Here is a 19,339-nt window from a genome sequence, read left to right on the forward strand (position 1 = left end):
TGGACTCAAGCGCCTAGAGATGCTGTTTCTGGAACTGCCTCGGCCGAGGGTAGGCTGGCAGCTGCCTAGAGTGCGGTTTAGGTCCCAAGCCAGATCCTGCCTCACGAAGACCCCCCTCTTTGGAACTGCCTTTCACCCCCTTGTCTCTGGCACCCACGGGTGGGTTGGGGGGCTATGTCAAGGCCTGAGCAATGGGAGCCGTGGAAGGGGAGGACAGAGCGGAAGAAGCCATGGCCCAGGAGGAGGCGGGAGGGTTCCAGAGATATCCGCCCTCAGCTCTCAGGACACAGGACTGAACTGGCAGTGTCTGTCCTCGTGTAAGCTGCTGCCAGCTGTGTCTCCTTACCTAACACAGGCCTGGTGGAGGCCTCCCAGTTTTGGGGGAGCACTGGGGAGGTTGTACACAGGGCCTGAGAGGACTGAGGAACTGGCCCCAGGGCCTGCAGGCAACTTGTTAACCAGACCGGCAGGGGTCCTGTCTCAAGAGGACCCACCCTCTGTACCTGCCGGTGGTAAATATGCAAAAACCAGGCAACGTCCAGAAGGAATGGATTCGCAGATACAACCTTGCAGCTGTTTTACCTAAGGAATGGATTCCTAAGTTTAAAGTTTCATGAACGCATCCTCAGGCCAGCTGTGGCCTGCTGGACAGCAGCTTGCTGCTTCTACACACCTGATAATCTTGACTGGCTGGGGGGACCGTGCGTACCCCACAGACCTGGGCAGGCCCTACCAGGGCCCACATCTGTAGGGGGCGTGGCTCTTACGGGAACCAGGTCGTTGGGTAGAAAGGGGTGGCTGGGTGGGGCGGGGAGGGACCCACGCGGGCGGGGAGGCAATGAGTGGGTGCAGACCCAGACGCGGGTTCCGTGTTCTGTTTATTGAGCACGTCCTGGACACCTTGCCCCAAGAGGGCCGGCTCGCACCCATGCGACCAATGGCAGGCCTCACGACAACCCCGCGAGGCAGCCGTTCTGCACCTGCCTCCGCGCCGAGGGCCGAGGTGAAGGCGGCGGGGGCGGGGGGACGGGATGCAGCGCGCACAGGCTACTCCGCACTGTGGACGTGCTGGTGCTGGATGAGTTTCGTGCTCTGGTGGAAGCGGCGGCCGCAGTCCTGGCAGGCGAAGGGCTTCTCGCGCCGGTGGGTGCGCAGGTGCTGCGTGAGCGTGGGCCGCTGGCGGAAGGCCTTGCCGCACTCGGGGCAGGAGTAGGGCCGCTCGCCCGTGTGGATGCGCCGGTGCTGCGTGAGGTTGGCGTGCTGCCGGAAGCTCTGGCCGCACTCGGGGCAGGTGAAGGGCCGCTCGCCCGTGTGGATGCGCTGGTGCTCCGTGAGCCGCGAGACCTGCGTGAAGCCCAGGCCGCACTCCTCGCAGTGGTAAGGCTTCTCGCCCGTGTGCGTCCGCTGGTGGCGAGTGAGCTTCAGCCGCTGGCTGAAGCGCTGGCCGCACTCGGGGCAGGCGAAGGGCTTCTCGCCCGTGTGCACGCGCAGGTGCTGCGTGAGCGTGGGCCGCTGGCGGAAGGCCTTGCCGCACTCGGCGCAGGCGAAGGGCCGCTCGCCCGTGTGGATGCGCCGGTGCTGCGTCAGGTTGGAGCGTTGCCGGAAGCTCTGGCCGCACTCGGCGCAGGCAAAGGGCCGCTCGCCGCTATGCACCCGGCGGTGCTGCAGAAGCACCGAGCGCCGGCCGAAGCGCTCGCCGCACTCCACGCAGCCGAAGGACTTGTCGCTGGTGTGCACCGCCTGGTGCTCCAGCAGCACGGCACGCCGTGCGAAGCTCTCACGGCACTCGCTGCACGGGAAGGGGCCTGGGGGCTCGGGCGCGTCGGGGGGAGCGGGGGGCGCGGCGCCTGGGCCCGGGGGGTCGCCGTGGATGCGCTGGTGCTGCAGCAGGTTGGAGCGCTGCCGGAAGCGCTGGCCGCACTCGGAGCAGTGGAAGGGCTGCTCGCCCGTGTGCACGCGCCGGTGCTCCTCCAGGCGCGCGCTGCGCGCGAAGCCCTGGCCACAGTCACCGCACACGAACGGGCGCTCCTCGGTGTGCGTGAGCTGGTGGCGCAGCAGGTGCGAACTGCGGCTGAAGCTGCGGCCGCACTCCCCGCACACAAACGGTCGCTCCCCAGTGTGTATTTTCTGGTGCCTCAGCAGGTTGCTGCGTTGGCTGAATACCTTCCCACACACGTCGCAGCGGCCGCCTCGTACGGCTCCGGTGCCCGCGCTGGGGCGACCTCGGCCCCGGCCCCTGGGGGTGCACCAGCGAGCAGCGGCCAGCCCCTGGCCTGCACCCTGGCAGGGATCGTCTCTGGGGTCCTGCTCACCTCCTGGGTCGCTGCGGAGCACCACCGCCTGTGAAAGGCCACCTTCGCAGGAGGGCGACTCCAGTCGGCCGGTGAGGCTGGCCATGCCGAGGTCCCAGGGGATGTGGAGGTGGGGGCTCACTGTGCCTTGGCCAACAGAGACACTGCCCATCCGAAGTGTAAACCCTGCATTGCACAAGGGATCCGCTAATTCACGACAGAGAAGCCACTTGTGCCTGGAGCCACTCTCGTCCTAGGGTGTGAACTAGAGCTGCCTGAAATGGACCCAGGGGGCAGGCAAAAGTGACATGGGCGCGGCAAGGGTTCTATCTCGGTAGGCTTCCCTCAGGAGGTGACAGCAGGACACAATTAGCCAGGAGGGGGGGAGACCCAAAAGCTAGGGACAAGCTTTCCAGGTTTGACTTAAGTGTGTAAAAAAGTTGCCTTTCTAGAGTTCCCACTATAGCTCAATGGTAAGGAACCCGACTAGTATCCATGAGGATGCAGGTTTGATCCCTGGCCTCACTCAGTGGGTTAAGGAGCTTTTTTTGCTGCCAGCTGTGGTGTAGGTTGAAGACACGGCTCCCGTGTTGCTGTAGCTGTGGTGTGGGCCTGCAGCCACAGCTCCAGATTGACTGCTAGCTTGGGAACCTCCATATGCTGCGGGTGTGGCCTTAAAAAATTGAAAAAAAGAAAAAAGCTGCCTTTCTGGGAGAGCTGTAGGGCAAAGCTGGGGCAGGTAGCCCTTGCACTAGCCGGATGGGTCATGGGGGCTTCCACAAATGCAGAGAAGTGGGTGGGCCTGGGGAAGTGAAGCCAGCAGGCAGGGAACGCAGGCGCCAGGACTTCTGTCTGCTGTGCCCGGCTTGCGATGCTCCCAGGACCCCAGAGGGACTGGGACTAAATGCAGGCTGTGGGGCACAGGAGTCGGGCCCAGTCTGCAGGGAAGTGTGAACATGGGTGCTGAGCATATACTCGGCACATGGAGCCCTGGGCTTGCTTGTCATCAGACAGGGCTGGGTGTCTAAGGAGAAAAGGAGCAGGTCCCAGCCATGCTGTGAGCGCGCCATCCTCAGATGCTGGCTGAGCAGAGGCCGCGGAGGAGGAGGAAGCCTGGAGGAAGTTAAATCATGCAGACTGAGGGTAGCAAGGGCTTCATGGTGACATAAAACCTATATAAGCTGTCGAAGAAACTCCGATAAATTATTCTGCATCAGAGGAAGAAATCTGCACGGCAAAAACCTCAGAGTCAAAAAACGAATGACACTTTCCAGAGGCAAAGGGCTAATTGAACAAAGGGCACCAACCTATCAACCAGACCAACGACCTGACACCCACGCACAAAGGAGAGGGAAAGGAAAGGAGATCTAACTGATGCCTAAATCCCGTCAAACGGCTTGGTCCCCTCTTACTAAGAAGACTGCCATGACAGCTGTACCCATCTACCAGTTCCAAACCTTGCTCCAGGAACCCAGGCCCTGGTGTGCATTGCTGGGGAGCAGAGGCAGAAGCCAGTTCGGCAAAACATAGCAACGTAACAAATTTCCGACCCTTTGATCCAACAGTTCTTCGTCAGTTGTGTGTCCCCTCTGTGTGAGGTGACCTGTGTAGGTTTTTCAGTTCTCAGTGAAAAATGACCCAAAGGGATGTCAGGAGGATCCGGGACGGATAAAGAGTGTGTCCGCGGTGAGCCCCACGGGGCTTGCAGATGTCCAAGGGGAGGAGGCCTGCTGTTGCGTGTTGAAGTGGGAAGAGGCACAGAACATGTCGGGGTGGAATGGGGGTGAAGGTTAAGCATCCACGTGTGTTTTAAAGACAGGCACTGAGCATGCGTCTGAATTTGTTTGCTCTCCTGTGCACAGAATCCTTCTGGAAGGACACGCAGAGAGCTAGTCGTACTGTGCTTTTCGAATTTTCTAACACAAGAAGGTAGCAGCTGTTCAGTATGTTCTCATGATTAGAACATGGGTGCACAGACATGGTTCAGCTGAGGGCAAGGGGAGCAGCCAGGAGCCCTGTGGGGGGAGACCAAGCTGGGTGGGAGCTGTGCTTGTCTGGGAGGGCAGCCTGGGGAAAGGATGGGGCTGCAGAGGAAGAACCTGCCCAGGAGCCCGAGATGGAACTGCCTGGAGAGTGGTCGGCCACACAGCAGGAGCCAAGCCTGCCAGCCGGCTGAAGACTGAAACGGCAGGAGGGGCCCGTCCCAGCTCCTCCTCCTTCAGCTTCAACACGGGGGAATGACAGAACACAAGAAAAGGACTTTAGAAATACCTTGGGCAGCTGCAAAGAAAGAAAGAAAGGGATTAGGTTCTGGAATCCAGAGGCTGGGACCCTGTGCTCCAACCCTCTTTGGCTGTGGAGACTGGGGGCTAAAGCCAGGCTCCGTCCCACAGGGGACGGCGGAGAACACGAGCTGGGGGCACCCACCCCACCTGCAGACGGTTTAGTCTTGGCGAGGCTGCAGAGGTCTCTCCATTGAGTGGCTGGGGGCCCAGCGAATCCTTCCACTCCAGAGCTGTGGGGGACCCTGAAGCAGCCCCCTCGCCCAGGAGGACGCTCAGGGCAGCGACAGACAAGAAGTTCCCAGAGCCGTGAAGGGCAGGCTGTCAAGAGTGCAGCCGTGGGAGCTCGCACACCCAGGGAAACCAAGCTAACGAACAAATCTGGAAAGAACATACACAATTTCCACATTCTCAAAGGATGGAGCAGCATCCACAAAATGAGGACATTATGACAAAAGGATGAGTTCAGACCCTTAGAGAGAAAGAACAGCAAATCGGTGCTTCTGGGTAACAGTCCATCGGTTTAAATTTGCTTCCTCTTGGAACAGCATTAAAGACAGCAGTGAGGTTTGTTTTGTTTTGTTTGTTTTTCTCAAGGCATAACATCTACAAAGATGAAAAGAAGAGGGAAGGAAACAGAGTCCTGGTGTTTCCCACTGTGGGAAGCAGTACAGACGGCCCATGGGGACAGGGCAGGAGCCCAGAGAAGGTGGACAGCAAGCCAGCCATGGGGAAAGATGAAAAAAGTTAACCTGTTTCACCCCAAAGCCTTGAAAAGTCCAGAGTTGGAGGTACTAGGTGCCTCTGGCTGGGCAGGGGCACCGAGCAGGCTGGGGAAGCTGTTTCAGACGCTGAAGCCGGAACAGCCCTGGGCTCTGCTGCAGAGAAGTCTAAGGAAACGTGGGCACTGCTGCAGCTCTGCCTTCTGGATCTCTTCTGCCATCCGGGCACCGGGCTGGGCTGAAGGTGGGACACGATGCCAAGGGCGTAACTGAAGTCCCAGTGGGCTGAGCTGCCAGCCTCTCTCCTGGGATGCGGGCAAGAGGCCAGAAGTGCCTTCGCGGAGCACTCAGAAGAAAGAACTGAAGACACAGCAAAAGTGGCTCCAGGCAGCCCAGCCAGACCGCCCTAGGGAGCCTTCAGGGGCAGCACTCAGGCGCCGTCCACCAGCGCATGTCCCTCCAGAAGTGGGGCTCCTTGGGAAGTGACCCCTCACACCCCCCCGGCCCTGGTTTGTGGTCCTGGCCCAAGAGGCCCTCACACATCTGCTCGGAGCCGCCAGGTTTGTGGTCCCCTGTCTTTACACATAAGCAGACAACTTGGAGGGATCCGAGACCACATGGAGAGGAAAGCTTAAAAAACAAGCTGTTATCCTCAGAGAAAAAAGGAAGGATGTTACAACGGAGAACGGAAAGTGGTTTAGACACTGAACACTCAGGGAATGAAAACACGCTTGGAAATGAGACCTGTGTTGGCAGATACCAAAATCTCAAAGAAGGGTCTGGAGAATGTAATTGGAGAAAATTTCTGGAAATAGAGAAGAAAAGGACGGGAAATCACAGTGAAGAGAACCTTGGAGGATCTGTCCTAGAGGCCAGGAAGCAAGTAACAGGCATTCCAGAAAGAAGAGAACAGAGCATGGAGGGGACGGCCACTCGGTGTGGCTGGCTGCGCAATCCAGGTTCCCGCAGTGGAGACATGAGAACTGCAGACGAAAGGGCTCACCGAGCGGGAGGTGACAAAGGTCCGAGACTGAGTTCACGGCAAGAATTCCTCAGCCAGCAGAACCCCGTGAAACGTGGTGCGTTAGACAAGTGTGTTTCAGGTGGGTGACGCATCTCAGAACGTCACCTTGCTCGCCGGGGTCACAGCAAGGTCCCCCAGAACGAAGGAGTGAGCCAGGGCAGCTGAGGGTCCAGGGGACAGGGAGCCTGGGGCTGGTCACCTGGCCTGAGCTGCTTGGACAACTGGGCAGGATGCGGCTTTGTCTTGTCCAGTCCCCACCCCTGCCAAGGTCCCTTCTGCCCCCCAACTCTGTCTACTAACCTGCTGTCCTCGCTAGACCCTCCCTCCCTGCTCTGCCACCCAATCAGTGGGGTGCAAGCCTAAAACCTGGGGACCACCCAGGACGTGAGGGCTGGGAAGGGCTCGGGTGCGGGGAACAGAAGTCCAGCTTTCAGTGGGGAGCAGCAGCTGGAGGGGCCGTGAGGTTTGTGGAAAGTCTGGCTTTTTTTTTTTTTTTTTTTTTTGTCTCTTTAGGGCTGCACTCGGGGCATGTGGAGGCTCCCAGGGCAGGAGTCCAATCAGAGCTGTAGCTGCTGACCTACACCAGAGCCACAGCAACGCCAGATCTGAGCCCCGTCTGTGAGCTACACCACAGCTCATGGCAACACCGGATCCTTAACCCACTGAGCGAGGCCAGGGATCAAACCTGCGTCCTCATGGATGCTAGTCGGCTTTGTTAACCACTGAGCCACAACGGGAACTCCGAGAGGGTGGGAGATGCTAAAGCAGGCTGAACAGGACAGGGGACGCCCAGGGATGGAGAAGTGTAGGGGGGACTTGAGCAGGGCCAGGAGTGGGATGGGCAGATGTGGTGCTGCCCGTGCACAGGGCCTGGTATGACTCACCTGGGGAGAAGATGCGTCCGGCTTCCTCCTGCCACAGGGCCCTGGGGTGCTCCCTCCATGAGGGCCCCTCAGGCCCAGTCTCACTTTGGGGAGAAGCCTGGTCCGGTGCCATGTCATGGCCCTGAAACCACAGTGGTCCCTGCTCTTCCATGTCTGGCCAGGCCCGGGGAGGGACTTACCCAGCCCCCACCCACTGAGGCTCCTGGAGCAGGGGCTCACCTGGGCCTCCTCGGGTAGGAACGTGGAGGTGGCCTCCTGGGGCTTGGCTAGAGTCCCAGAATCCAGAAGCTCTGGAGAGGAAGGGTGAGGTCAGACAGCCCCAGGGCACCCTGGCCGGCTGCCTTCCTCAGTAGTGTGCCGGGTGCTGGGATCCACGTAGGGCGGCGAGACCTTGGCTGAGACTTGGGGCCGGGTGTGGCCGGGTGGCCCTCTAAGGAGCCACGAAGGCATGGCAGTGTGGGGTCAGGTCTGGCACCAGCCTGGGAGGTGCACAGGAGGGGCCGTGCCCCCAGCACTTCGGGGTCCTCCCTCAGCTCTACCCACCCACACTCCAGCCTGCCGTCTGCTCCCCAGGACTAGCCTGTTGTCCCCCAACAGATCTCCTCGGGAGTGAACCTTACACGCCTCCCACACGTGAACCCCCATCAGCCACCTCCGTGCCGTAGAGCAAGGGAAAGGAACCACTGCTGTGATGAGCTTGGCGTGCAAGGGGTACGGATGGCCACGGGCTGGGCAGGACATAGGGGCTACCAGTGCGTGGGAGGAGTGCCACTGCGCAGGTGACTGGCCCCTTGGGCCTCAGCCAGGCCCCCCAGGCCCTCCAATCAGACCTTGGGCCCTCCCCACCGTGCCTGCCCTTACCTGGGTCCTCTGTGACCTCAGGCTCCTCCTTCACCCGAAGGCCCAGCAGTGACTCCGGTGTGGCCCTAGGGGGCATCTCAAGCCCAGGGTCTGGAGTTGGAGGCGTGGTCTGAGGGAGGGGCTGGAAGTCGGAGGGCTCCACCTTCTCCGATAGCACCTCCTGGCCTTGCACCTGGACTGTGACCTGGGGAGGTGCCCCCACCATCAGGGCTCGGGGGGTGGGGGGGGAGTTGGGCCAAGCGTGAGCCTCGGGCTCGTGGGCATCCGCCCTGTCTTGGGGCCTCAGCTGTCCTGGCTGCCTAGTCTCCAAAGGACCCACGCCCACCAGGGGCTGAGCAAGCAGGGAAGGGTCCACCTGCCATTGCTGTCCTGCTGGCGACACCCAAGGCTGCCCGGTGCTCTCCCTCTGTCCCCATCCTGCATCCCTCCCACATCCATGACTGGGTGATGCAGGGATGGGCCCGTGAGGCTGGCCCTGGAAGCCTGTCCACTCTCGGGCAGGGTCTGCAGCAGGTTAGCACTTTAAAGCCACGGGGGACCAGTGTCTGGCTGAGCCTGGCACCCGCAGGATGAGGAAGAGATGGATACTCTTCCAGCCCCGACCCCAGGGCCACTGACTCACCCATCTCCGGGGCCCTCCTGGCTCCCGGCGCAGCCCCTCCACCAGGGCAGCGGCCTCCTCAGGGCTGCCTGGCTGCTGTCTCTGCACGCGGGCCTGGATCTCAGGTGGCAGCGCGCCCAGGAACTGCTCCAGCACCAGCAGCTCCAGCATCTGCTCCTTGGAGTGCACCTCGGGCCGTAGCCACCGGCGGCACAGCTCCCGCAGCCGGGCCAGGGCCTCGCAGGGCCCCACTGCCTCCTCGTAGCGGAAGTGCCGGAAGTGCCGTCGTGCAGCCTCTGGGCCGGGATCCCATGGAGCGGCCTCGCCCTCCTCCTCAGAGTCCTCCAGCTTCACTGTGACAGGTCCCTCATCCTCTGGGGACACGTGGCCTGGGGAGCCCAGGGCTGCGGGCCTCATCGCAGAGTCCAGGCTGGGGCTCTGAGGCCGGTGTCTACCCTGCAGGAGGAATGGGATGAGGCTGCTGTGACTGTAAGAGAGCAGCCGGGAGTGAGCAAGCTTAGCGGTCCTGCTCAGCCACCGGCCAGCCCTGTCCTGAGCTAGTGAGTAACCGTCGGCCCCTCCCTCCCCCTTTCTCTGTATAAAAGGAGCCTGAGTTCTGATGATGGAAGATGGCTTTTTGAGACACTAGTCTGCCACCTTCTCGGTCTGCTGGCTTTCCGATTAAAGCCGTCATTCCTTGCCTCAACAACTTGTTTCCGAATTTACTGGCCTCTTGTGCAGTCGGCAAAGCGAATTTGGGTTTGGTATCACGATGAGGACAAACGGTGGTGGTGGATATGCTTATGGAGAGCCTCCCACGCGCTGTGCTGTTCCTGTGGTGGCAGGCGGGTGAGGAAACTGAGGCACAGGGAGGCGGTCACAGGCCAAGGACCCGCGGGGCTGGGGAGCCCTCTGTGAGTCCCAGTGTGGCCTCTCTAGCTGGGCTTGGGCAGTCTCTAGCAGCTTCTTGCTCCAAACACAGGCTGCTGCTTAGGCCTAGACAGCACCTCCTCTCTCCCTAAATCCCACCCTTCCACATACACCAGCTAACCCCTGCCCTGCCGCCCTCTCGCTGGCAGGTGAATGACACCTCCAGCACCCACTGCCTGGGCATCTGCACCACTACTACCCCTCCCAAAGTAGTGCCAAAGAGCAGCCTCCCTCCACCTGTCCCAGCCGTATCTGTGCAAGGTCACCTGCATGGCCCAGCCCCCAGAAAGCATCCCCCCCATTCATCCCCATTCTCACAACTTACCACAACACTAAATGCCCCATTATCTCCTCAGTTTCCCTATTTAGGCGGGGCTAAGAGGTAATGGGGGTTTGTGCGTGGGTGGGGGTTGGCTACAAAGGCTTAGAGACTCCTGGACTCATAGCCTGCAAGCAAAGTCGGAGAGTCCTAACCTTGGCACGTCGCTGTGTCTCTGGGAACCTCAGTTTCCCCATCTGCAAAGGGGGACGGTCCCCCAACTCCCCCTCCACTCGCGCTGCTCCTTCTGCAGCAGGAGGTAAAGTGCAAGATTTGTGAAGAAATCTGAGTTTATTGATGGTGTGAATTCGGGTTCGAAGGCCGTCTGATCCTGGGAGTCTATCCTTCACTCCTCAAGATTCCAAGTCAACCGAAACCCCAGGAGAAAGCTGGGCCTTAGCGATCGAGCCGGCCCTTCGGAGCTCGATAAACTACATTTACCAGAAGTCTTGGCGGGCCATGTCTGCTTTAGGAAGCCAGGGCAGGTCCGGGTGCCGCCATGGCAACTGGGGGCGGGGTTTCCAGATTCCGTCGCCGTGGCAACGGCCAGGGATTGGCGAGCCTCGCACCACAGCACTGAGCCGGTCCACAGGGAGCTCCCAGGCCCCTGCTCCGCGCTCCTGGTCCCGCTGGGCCGGCCGCCGCCCGGGTCCCTGTCCGCACCTTCCCGGTCGAGGGGCGCCCGCCCTCACCTCCGCACTCAGCGAGCCGCTCCGTGCTCCTGAGCATGCGCGCTCCCGACTTCCCCCGCCCCGACGGACTTTGTCTCCCAGAATGCTCCACGCACCAGCCCGGGCGCCGCCTCGCCCTTCCCGCAAGCTCGTCTCAGTTTCCGCCCTCCTCCCGCTGTCCCCCGGGGCAGCGTCGTTCGCCACGATCGGATCACACTCCGGGCCGCGCCTTCCTGCGCTCCCAGCCTCACATCCAGGCGTCAGGGGCCCGTCGACGCGCGCAAGCTTCCCAGGGGGCAACAGGAGGCAGCACCGCCTGCCCAACAGCGCATGCCCTCCACAACGTCTTCCTCCATTCTCTACGCGGCTCCTAGGGATTAGCAGGACCCTGCACCAATCACGGCCCTCGCTTGGATTCCGTCAGCCCCTTTCTCCATGGCAACCCCTTGCAGAGACTGGGCCACTCGTGCAGTCGCCCACAGGACCGCAAGCGAGCCTCTCGCGCTTTCGCCCCGGAGAAGGGCTTAGCCCAGCCGTTTCTGGGAGGCGTGGCGGCCGGCCCTCTGCGCGCGTGCGCGCAACGCGACGATGCTCTTTTGTGCCAGCGGACCGTAGGCGGCCTTGGCGTCTCCATGGTAACCGCGCGGGTGGTGCCGGCGCTTTCCAGGGCAACCATGGGTACCCGCAGGCGTCTGCAGGAGGATGGGAGAGATGGGAGGAGGTGATGCCGAGCGAGAGAGACTGCGAGGACTGACAGACAGACACTGAGGAGCGGGGGCGGGGCAGGCTGTGACTAGAGACAGTGAACAGCCCCTGGGACAGAGACACGGGCAGGACAGAAAGAACGAAGATTTCTGCTCTCAGAGTCCTAAACTGTGCGATAAGAAGACAGGGAGGCAGGGCTGGGTAGACTTGTGTCAGGACCGTTAACAAGAGGGAGAGAGATCGGGGCGGGATGGAGAGGAAAGGAGAGACAGGAGAGGGAGAATACGTTTACGGCGACAAGACGTGCAGATCGAGTTTCAAGGGATAGAGATCAGGAGTACAGAAGCAAGAGGCGAGAAAGGGACAGAAATTAGAGGTACAGTAAAATAGATCGAGAGTTTCAAAGACTCGGGGAAAGGTGACAGCAAGAAGAGAGACGGAGCGGGAGGGACGCTTGTGAAGAAAACTTACACGAAACTTGACAATAAGACAAGAAAGATGTCTGGAAGCCTTCGCACCATCTCTGCCAAGTCTCCTTCAGGTCATCTGATTTCCTAACCAGAGCAACGACTTCTCACTTCACTGCTTTTGATCAGAGTCCAGATACTGTGAAGTTAGATGCTAACTTGTAGAAGGTTGATAGACTGTAGTGCTTTCTGTTCAGTAGAAAAGGGTACCCCAAGTTTTTTGTTTTTATCACACTGTAGGACACTAAGCACGATACTAAGTGCCGGGCCTCTCCACTGCCTTGTGAAGCGCTACTAATCCCACTTTGCGCTTTTCTTTCTTTGCTTTTTAGAGCCGCACCCGCGGCAACATGGAGGTTCCCAGGCTAGGGGTGGAATCAGAGCTTCAGCCGCTGGCCTACACCACAGCTCACGGCAACGCGGGATCTTTAACCCGCTGAGCAAGGCCAGGGATCGAACCCGCATCCTCATGGGTCCTAGTCGGGTTCGTTAACCGCTGAGCCACGAAGGGAGCTCCCACACTTTTATTTCATTATTCCTTCTTTCTTCTTTCACCCCCTCTGCTGTTCCTTCTCTCTCGTATTCCCAGAACCACCTGTGTCACCTTGCTAGTTCCCACCGAGGTAGATAAGTCTTTGACGCGTATGTTTTTTGCTGTTTCGAAATTATGTTTTGACAGTCTGAAAGGACACAGTTCCCCGGAATGAGGAAACAGTGAGACACCGCCGGGAAGGGAGGGAGATTAGGGAGGACGATGGAGAGAGAGAGAGACTGAAAGTAGAACTCGGGGAAGAGGAGAGGTCTTAATGGGCGAGAAAGCCAGCCTTGGGCAGAGGTGGCCTCCGGCGCCCCAGCCTGGACCCCGCGCTCGGCCACCTCGTCGCCGAACTACGTTTCCCATATCCCGGCGGGCCCGGGGGACCGCGCAGCGCCGGAGCGCCGTCGGGCGGGCCCCAAGCGGCCCCCTCCAATCCCGGCCGTCGCCTGGCAACCTCCGCTTCCGCCGACAAGATGGAGGCTGGGATCGGCGGCCACCGGGAAGCGGTGCCTGGGGCAGGAGATGGGTTGGGGCCGCAGCCCCGCCGGCCTAGTTGAGGCAGCCGGCCCGCGTCGTGGTCCGGAGATGAGGGCGGTCGGCCGCGGGGGACCCGGGGGCTCGGGCCAAGGGGCTTAGGCGCCGGTACTCTCGGTTCCGGTGGGGGGAAGGGAACGGAGGCCTCGAGCCGGCCAATCGGAGCCTTCGGCGGCCCCGCGGCCTTCTGGGAAATGTAGTCTCACGCCTCCCCTGGAGGCGGGCTTGGGGACTTTATAGAGTGGGAGGGAGAGGATGAAGGATCGAGTGAATTTAACTGAAGTTTTGGGGAGTTCCTGCTGTGGTGCAGCGGGTTGCCGCAGCCACGGCTTGGATTCGATTCCTGGCCCGGGAACTTCATATGCCACGGGTGCGTCCAAGAAAGAAAGAAAAGGAGTTCCCTTCGTGGCTCAGCGGTCAACCTACCCGACTACGATCCATGAGGCTGCGGGTTCGATCCCGGCCTCGCTCAGCGGCTTAAGGACACGGCGTTGCCGTGACCTGTGGTGTGGGTCGCAGTCGCGGCTCAGATCTGGCGTGGCTGTGGCTGTGGTGTAGGCCGGCAGTTGTAGCTCTGTTTTGACCCCTAGCCTGGGAATCTCCATATGCCACAGATGCTGCAGCCCTAAAAAGCAAACAAAGGAAAAAAAAAAAAAGAAAATTGGAAAATTAGAAAATCATGGGCGAGCAAGCGAAGGCATGAATGTGGAGATGGCGGAATGGGAGCGTGAGCGGTTTGGAATTCAGGGCCCCCACTCGGGGCAGGAAGCCTTTTCTAGACCTGCTTAGACTTTAAGCAAGGCGCAGCCTGTTTCCCTGAAGGTACTCCCCCATACCATAGCCATTCCCCAAATACAGATTTGTGAGGCATTTGTCCCTGTTTTTCACCCACATTCCTTCAAGAAATTTTCACTGTTTTTATCAAATACTACTTTCACATGATTTGCAGTGCAGAAGGGACAAAGTGAGAAGCCTGCCTCCCACCACTATTTTTTTTTTTTGTCTTTTTGCCTTCTTCTCGGGCCACACCCGTGGCATATGAAGGTTCCCAGGCTAGGGGTCTACTCAGAGCTGTAGCCGCCGGCCTACGCCAGAGCCATAGCACACGGCAACACCAGATCCTTAACCCTGAGCAAGGCCAGGGATCGAACCCGCAACCTCATGGTTCCTAGTTGGATTCATCAACAACTGAGCCACGACAGGAACTCCTCCACTATTTTTGATTTAGTGACTTAGTCGGCAAATGACTACTGGATGCCTCCAAAGTGCCAGGCTCTCTTCCTGGGCCTGGGGACCCAACAGAGTGCTCAGCAGGTACAAGTCCTGCCTTCAAGGTGTGACACAATGCACAATAAAATATAAGTGAAGAGGCTGTTTTGGTCAGGTTACCTCTTTTTTTTCCTTTTTAGGGCCGTACCCGCAGCATATGGAGGTTCCCAGGCTAGGGGTCAAATCAGAGCTACAGCCATTGGCCCACTCCACAGCAATGCAGGATCTGAGTCGCGTCTTTGAGCTACACCACAGCTCGTGGCAATGCTGGATCCTTAACCCACCTAGCAAGGCCTGGGATCAAACCCTCAACCTCATGGTTCCTAGTTGGATTTGTTTCCCGCTGTGCCACGATGGGAACTTTTTTTTTTGGGGGGGAGGCTGTGTTTGCAGCATGTAGAAGATCTCAGGCCAGGGATCAAACCTGTGTTACAGCAGCAACCCAAGCTGCTGCAGTGACAAAACGCTGGATCCTTAATCCACTGCGCCGCAAGGGAACTCCTGATTGGGTTACATTTGAGCAGAGACCTGCAAAAGAGGGAATAAGCCATGCAGGTTACGGGGAAAGGCCCCCGACTATGCACCTGAGCAGCCAGAAAGCAAAGGTCCTGGGTTGGGAGAGCCTTTAGTCTGGCCGAAGATGTGTTCGGGGGTAAGCAGGTGAGGACGGTGGCTTTTACTCAGAGAGAGGTGGAGGCCTGAGAGGGTTCTAAGCAGAGGAGACTGGATCTGGTTTGGTTCTTCCTGAATCATTCTGGCTGCTGTGAAGAGAGCCACCTCCCCCCGCCCCCCGGTATTCCACGGGACTGGCATGAAATAAGGAGGTTCCTTTCTGTGTTAGCTTCCTGTGACTGCTGTAATGTATCACTACAGACTTAGAGCGCTAAAACCACACAAACTTATCGTCTTAGAGTCTTGGAGGTCAGAAATCTGAAATGGGCCTTCCGAGCTTAAAATCAAGGTATTGGCAGGGCTGGTTCCTTCTGGAGGTTCTAGGCTTCATTGGTGACGTTGCCTTCTGAGTGAAATCTTTTCCTTCCTCTTACAGGGACCTCTCTGATTCCGTTTAGGGCCTTCCCAGACGAGCTCTGCTTCTCATGAGCGTTACCACAGTCACGGCTGCAGTGTCCCTTTGCTGTGTAAGGTGATTGATTCATAAGCTCCTGGGATTAGGATGCGGATGTGATTGGGAGCCATTATTCAGTCTCTGACACTGATACTTGATGTCTCTGAGTGAGAAGCATGGTGATGCTTCTGTTCATCCGTGTCTGGGATGGGTCAGGATTTCTAGAGGCTCTTGGCGTCCCCTTGTGGTTGCGAGAACTTTGCTGGGGGAGGAGCAGTCTCCCAGAAGACTTTCTTTTGATCGCATGAGCTAAAACTAAGCGAAATGCTCCTCTAGATGCAAAGAATGCTCGGAAGTGTGCACGCAGAATTTCAGTCTAGGGGGAGAAGGGACTGGGCATGCCTCTGAGCAGTGGTCGGCAGGGCCGGGTGCTTGAGGTCAGAGCCTGGCAAGGCCAGGCGTTGGTCCAGACTCCCATGTACTCCCACAGTAATGCCCATGTGTTCCCCTTTTCAGGCAGAGGCGGGCATGACAGGAGAGGCCAAGAGGCTGCCAGTGTGGGCACAGCGGTAGCTCCTGGGGCCGGGCAGTGGGGAGAGAGCTTCTTGAGGGGCATGGCTCGGCGCGTCGGCATGAAGACAACCCCCCACCGGGAGGCGTTGGGGAAGGCGCCCCTCGGGCTTGGCCTTCGCCCCGGTGCCAAGCGGGACCGGAAGTCTATCACCCTGCACGTGAAGCTGGAGGTGCTTCGGAGGTTTGAGGAGGGCGAGAAGCTGACCCAGATTGCCCGCGCCCTGGGGCTGGCGACCTCCACTGTCGCCTCGATCCGTGTCAACAAGGACAAGATCCGGGCCAGTTCCCAGGCAGCCACGCCGGTGAGCGCCACGCAGCTGACCCGCTGCCGGGGTGTGTTGATGGGCCACATGGAACGCCTGCTGAGCCTGTGGATAGAGGAGCAGAGGCGGCAGAACCTGCCGGTCAGCACGCTGCGCATCCAGGACAAGGCGCACCGGCTCTTTGCGCAGCTGCAGCACGAGCAGGGCGGCGGCACCCGGGCTGCGAGCTTCGGGGCCAGCAACGGCTGGTTTGCCCGGTTCAAGGCGCGCCACAACGTGCTGTTGACGGCGGAGCCCGCGGTGGCGGACGCTCCGGCAGCCGCCCGCTACACCCCCGTGCTGCGCGCCCTCCTGGAGGCGGGCCGCTACTCCGCACGCCAGGTCTTCAACGTGGATGAGACGGGCCTGTTCTGGAAGCGGCTGCCGGAGCGCATGCTCCTGGCGCTGGAGGGCACAGCGGGGCCTGGGCCCAAGGCCTCCAAGGACCACCTGACGCTGCTGCTCGGAGGCAATGCCGCTGGGGACTTTAAGCTGAAACCTCTGCTGGTCTACCCCTCGGAGAACCCACGCGCCCTCAGGGGCTGCTGCGAGGCCAGCCTGCCTGTGGTCTGGCGCTCCAACCGCAATGACTGGGTGACACCCAGCATCTTCCAGGAGTGGTTTACAGGCTGCTTCTGCCCAGCCGTGGAGAGCTACTGCACCAGCCATGGCCTCCCGCACCGCGCCCTGCTGCTGCTGGACAGGGCGCCCTGCCACCCCGCCCACTTGGCAGGCCTCTCAGCCCATGTGCGTGTGGAGTTCCTGCCGAAGAACACATCCGCCCTGATCCAGCCCATGAACCAGGGCATCATCGCCACCTTCAAGGCCCATTATCTGCGCCGCACGCTCGGGCAGCTGGTCCAGGAGACGGCTGGTGCAGACCCGCCCTCTGTGAGGGCGTTCTGGCGCCGCTACACAGTCGTGACTGCCGTGGACAACATCGCCGAGGCCTGGGCAGACCTGCAGCCTGCCACCATGAACAGCGCCTGGCGGAAGCTCTGGCCCGAGTGCGTGCCTGCTGGTGCTCCCGAGCCCGGCACCGCACCCAAGCTCTACCGCAGCATTGTGGTGCTAGCCAGTCATGCAGGCCTTGGGGACGTGGCCAAGGCCGATGTCCATCTGCTGCAGGCCCAGGGGGAGACCTCGGCCCAGAGTTCCCCCCAGGATGTGGAGGATGGGGACGTCCGTGGCTCGGGACTGTCCTGGGAAGCAGGGAAAGGCCTGGCCTCCAGGAGACCAGAGTCAGGTCTCTCGGAGGCCAAGGTGGGTATGGAGACCAGAGGAGCCGCTGTGGGTGCACTGAACCCTGAGCACCTGGCCCAGGTCCTGTCCCACTTTGCTGCGGGACTGAGGGTCCTCATGGAGAACGACCCCAACCGCGAACACAGCCTGCAGGTGTCCCGGTGTGTCCACTGTGTCCTCGCCCGCCTCCGGGAGCTGCACTGGGAGAGGAGGCGACAGGCTCGGGCAGCTGCATCCTCAAGGGTCCCCACAATGGTGGCAACAAGGGAGTTGGCAAGGAGCATGCTCTCGCCTCAGATGGGTCCCACAGAGGGTGGGCAAGTGGCTCAGGGCACAGACCCTGAAGGACAGACCTCTTTGGCTGTTCCATGTGATTTGGGGCTTGGGCCCAACCTCTCATGAGCTTTGTCGGATGCCGTTTTGTTTCTGGAGGGTGGACACTGCCACTTCTCCCTGACGGCTCTCATATGTCTTGCACTGCCACCTTTGATCCAGTGACACATAGAGCACCGAGCTTGGGGAACAAAAAGGTGGTGATCTCTGATTGGCAGATAAGCTGTGGGCCCCAAAACTGCCCATCATGTCAGAGATGCACCCTGTAGCACCGTAGCTGCCAAACACATCCCACCAGGTGGTGAGGGGCCAGATTGAGGCACGTCTCTCCTATTTGCCAACCTGACGTCTCCCTGGGCCACTGGGACCCTTCCTAGCCAACTCTGGATGAGGGTTCCCTACTCTCCTTCCTCCCTTTCTGTGTCATCCTCTGCCCTTCTGGCTTCCGTGGCCTCTGCCGTCCCAGGTCTCCGGTACCCTCCCCGGGCATGTGTGGGTTTTGATACCAGGGCCCATCCCTTGCTTTGGAGATGTTTCCTTCACTGGGTTCCTGGGCCATGGTTGTCTTGGCTTCCCTCCAGCCTCTGAGGCTGAGGCTTTTGTCACTTTGATGCCCTCCCAGGTCTAGTGCTCTTCGGAAAATCTCAGCAACTCTTGAGGGCTCAGTGGCCACCTCAGGGTCACTTCCCAGCACACTGGCTGCAGCCCAGCCTTCGCCTGGGTAACCTATAGCTCTGATTCTGATGGACTGACCTGGACCGTCTTAGCATCTTCCCTCGTTCCAGCTTGTTCTGTTTCCCCAGACTGTAGCAAGCACCCTGAGGTGTGCGCTGGAGTCTGCAGACGCACCATATGGGCCACCAAACCACAGGGAGTCAGCAAGGGAAGGTGGTGGTGGTGGTTTTTTTGGCTGCACCAGTGGCAAGCAAAAGTTCTTGGGCCAGGGACTGAACCAGGGAACTCCTAGGATGTTCCTGTGTCCCAGCTAGACCCCCCTCCTGCCTGGTATGCCAGGAATAAAGTTGGGAGGAAGGATTTCTGCCATCTGTTCCACCTAACACTTGTAGTGATGTGCCTGCTGTCAACACATAATGGGTTGGAGGCTGGAGAGGGGCTGGAGGGTCCAGCCTTACAGGGAGACAGGTCAGATGAGGCCCCTTGCTAGCTTTCCTGGTAGGACTGGCACAGGGGATGGCAAGGGGAAGGGAAGAAGCTTTTCTTAGGAGCCTGGTGACTGAATGGATTAATAAATTGCACAAATTATGAGAACTTGTAATGTGCTAGGTGTTGGGAGACCATGGTGGGAAAGACTGCCTTCTAGAATTGCCAGTCCAGGGAGTTCCCAGTGTGGCGCAGCAGAAACGAAATCTGAATAGGAACCATGAGGTTGCAGGTTCTATCCGTGGCCTTGCTCAGTGAGTTAAGGATCTGGTGTTGCCATGAGCTGTGGTAGAGGTCGCAGACTCGGCTCGGATCTGGCGTTGCTGTGGCTCTGGCATAGGGGCGGCAGCTGTAGCTCCGATTGGACCCCTAGCCTGGGAACCTCCATATGCCGCGGGTGTGGCCCTTAAAAAAAAAAAAAAAAAAGAATTACCAGTTCAGGAATTCCCGTTATGGCCCAGAGGTTAAGGAACCCGACTAACATCCATGAGGACGCAGGTTAGATCCCTGGCCTTGCTCAGTGGGTTAAAGGATCTGGTTTTGCGGTGAACTCTGGTGAAGGTC

General features: G+C 59.6%; 2 protein-coding genes across 15 annotated transcripts; one reads left to right on the plus strand and one right to left on the minus strand.

Moving 5' to 3' along the window:
- Positions 1-861: 861 nt before the first annotated feature.
- On the minus strand, positions 862-10,830 carry MZF1 (myeloid zinc finger 1). Of its 8 annotated transcripts, none has more exons than XM_047790906.1 (6): positions 10,702-10,830; positions 8,687-9,121; positions 8,065-8,248; positions 7,423-7,493; positions 7,204-7,342; positions 862-2,477 (listed from the first exon to the last, which is right to left on the minus strand). In XM_047790906.1, the coding sequence occupies exons 2-6, from the start codon at positions 9,080-9,082 to the stop codon at positions 1,048-1,050; spliced, it is 2,220 nt and encodes a 739-aa protein (XP_047646862.1). In that variant the 5' UTR covers positions 9,083-9,121; positions 10,702-10,830; the 3' UTR covers positions 862-1,047. The 8 variants fall into 8 exon arrangements, with proteins under 8 accessions (XP_047646862.1, XP_047646863.1, XP_047646861.1 ...); XM_047790907.1 differs by having other exon boundaries at positions 10,607-10,738; XM_047790905.1 differs by lacking the exon at positions 10,702-10,830 and adding an exon at positions 10,356-10,600.
- On the plus strand, positions 10,679-18,883 carry LOC125132972 (tigger transposable element-derived protein 1-like). Of its 7 annotated transcripts, none has more exons than XM_047790884.1 (3): positions 11,121-11,220; positions 15,147-15,242; positions 15,681-18,883. In XM_047790884.1, exon 3 carries the CDS (start codon positions 15,779-15,781, stop codon positions 17,681-17,683), a length of 1,905 nt encoding a protein of 634 aa, XP_047646840.1. In that variant the 5' UTR covers positions 11,121-11,220; positions 15,147-15,242; positions 15,681-15,778; the 3' UTR covers positions 17,684-18,883. The 7 variants fall into 7 exon arrangements, with proteins under 7 accessions (XP_047646837.1, XP_047646840.1, XP_047646839.1 ...); XM_047790883.1 differs by lacking the exon at positions 11,121-11,220 and adding an exon at positions 11,751-11,831; XM_047790886.1 differs by lacking the exon at positions 11,121-11,220 and adding an exon at positions 12,256-12,801.
- Positions 18,884-19,339: the final 456 nt, after the last annotated feature.

Source organism: Phacochoerus africanus, chromosome 8, assembly GCF_016906955.1.
Source record: "Phacochoerus africanus isolate WHEZ1 chromosome 8, ROS_Pafr_v1, whole genome shotgun sequence".
Classification (NCBI taxonomy): Eukaryota; Metazoa; Chordata; class Mammalia; order Artiodactyla; family Suidae; genus Phacochoerus; species Phacochoerus africanus.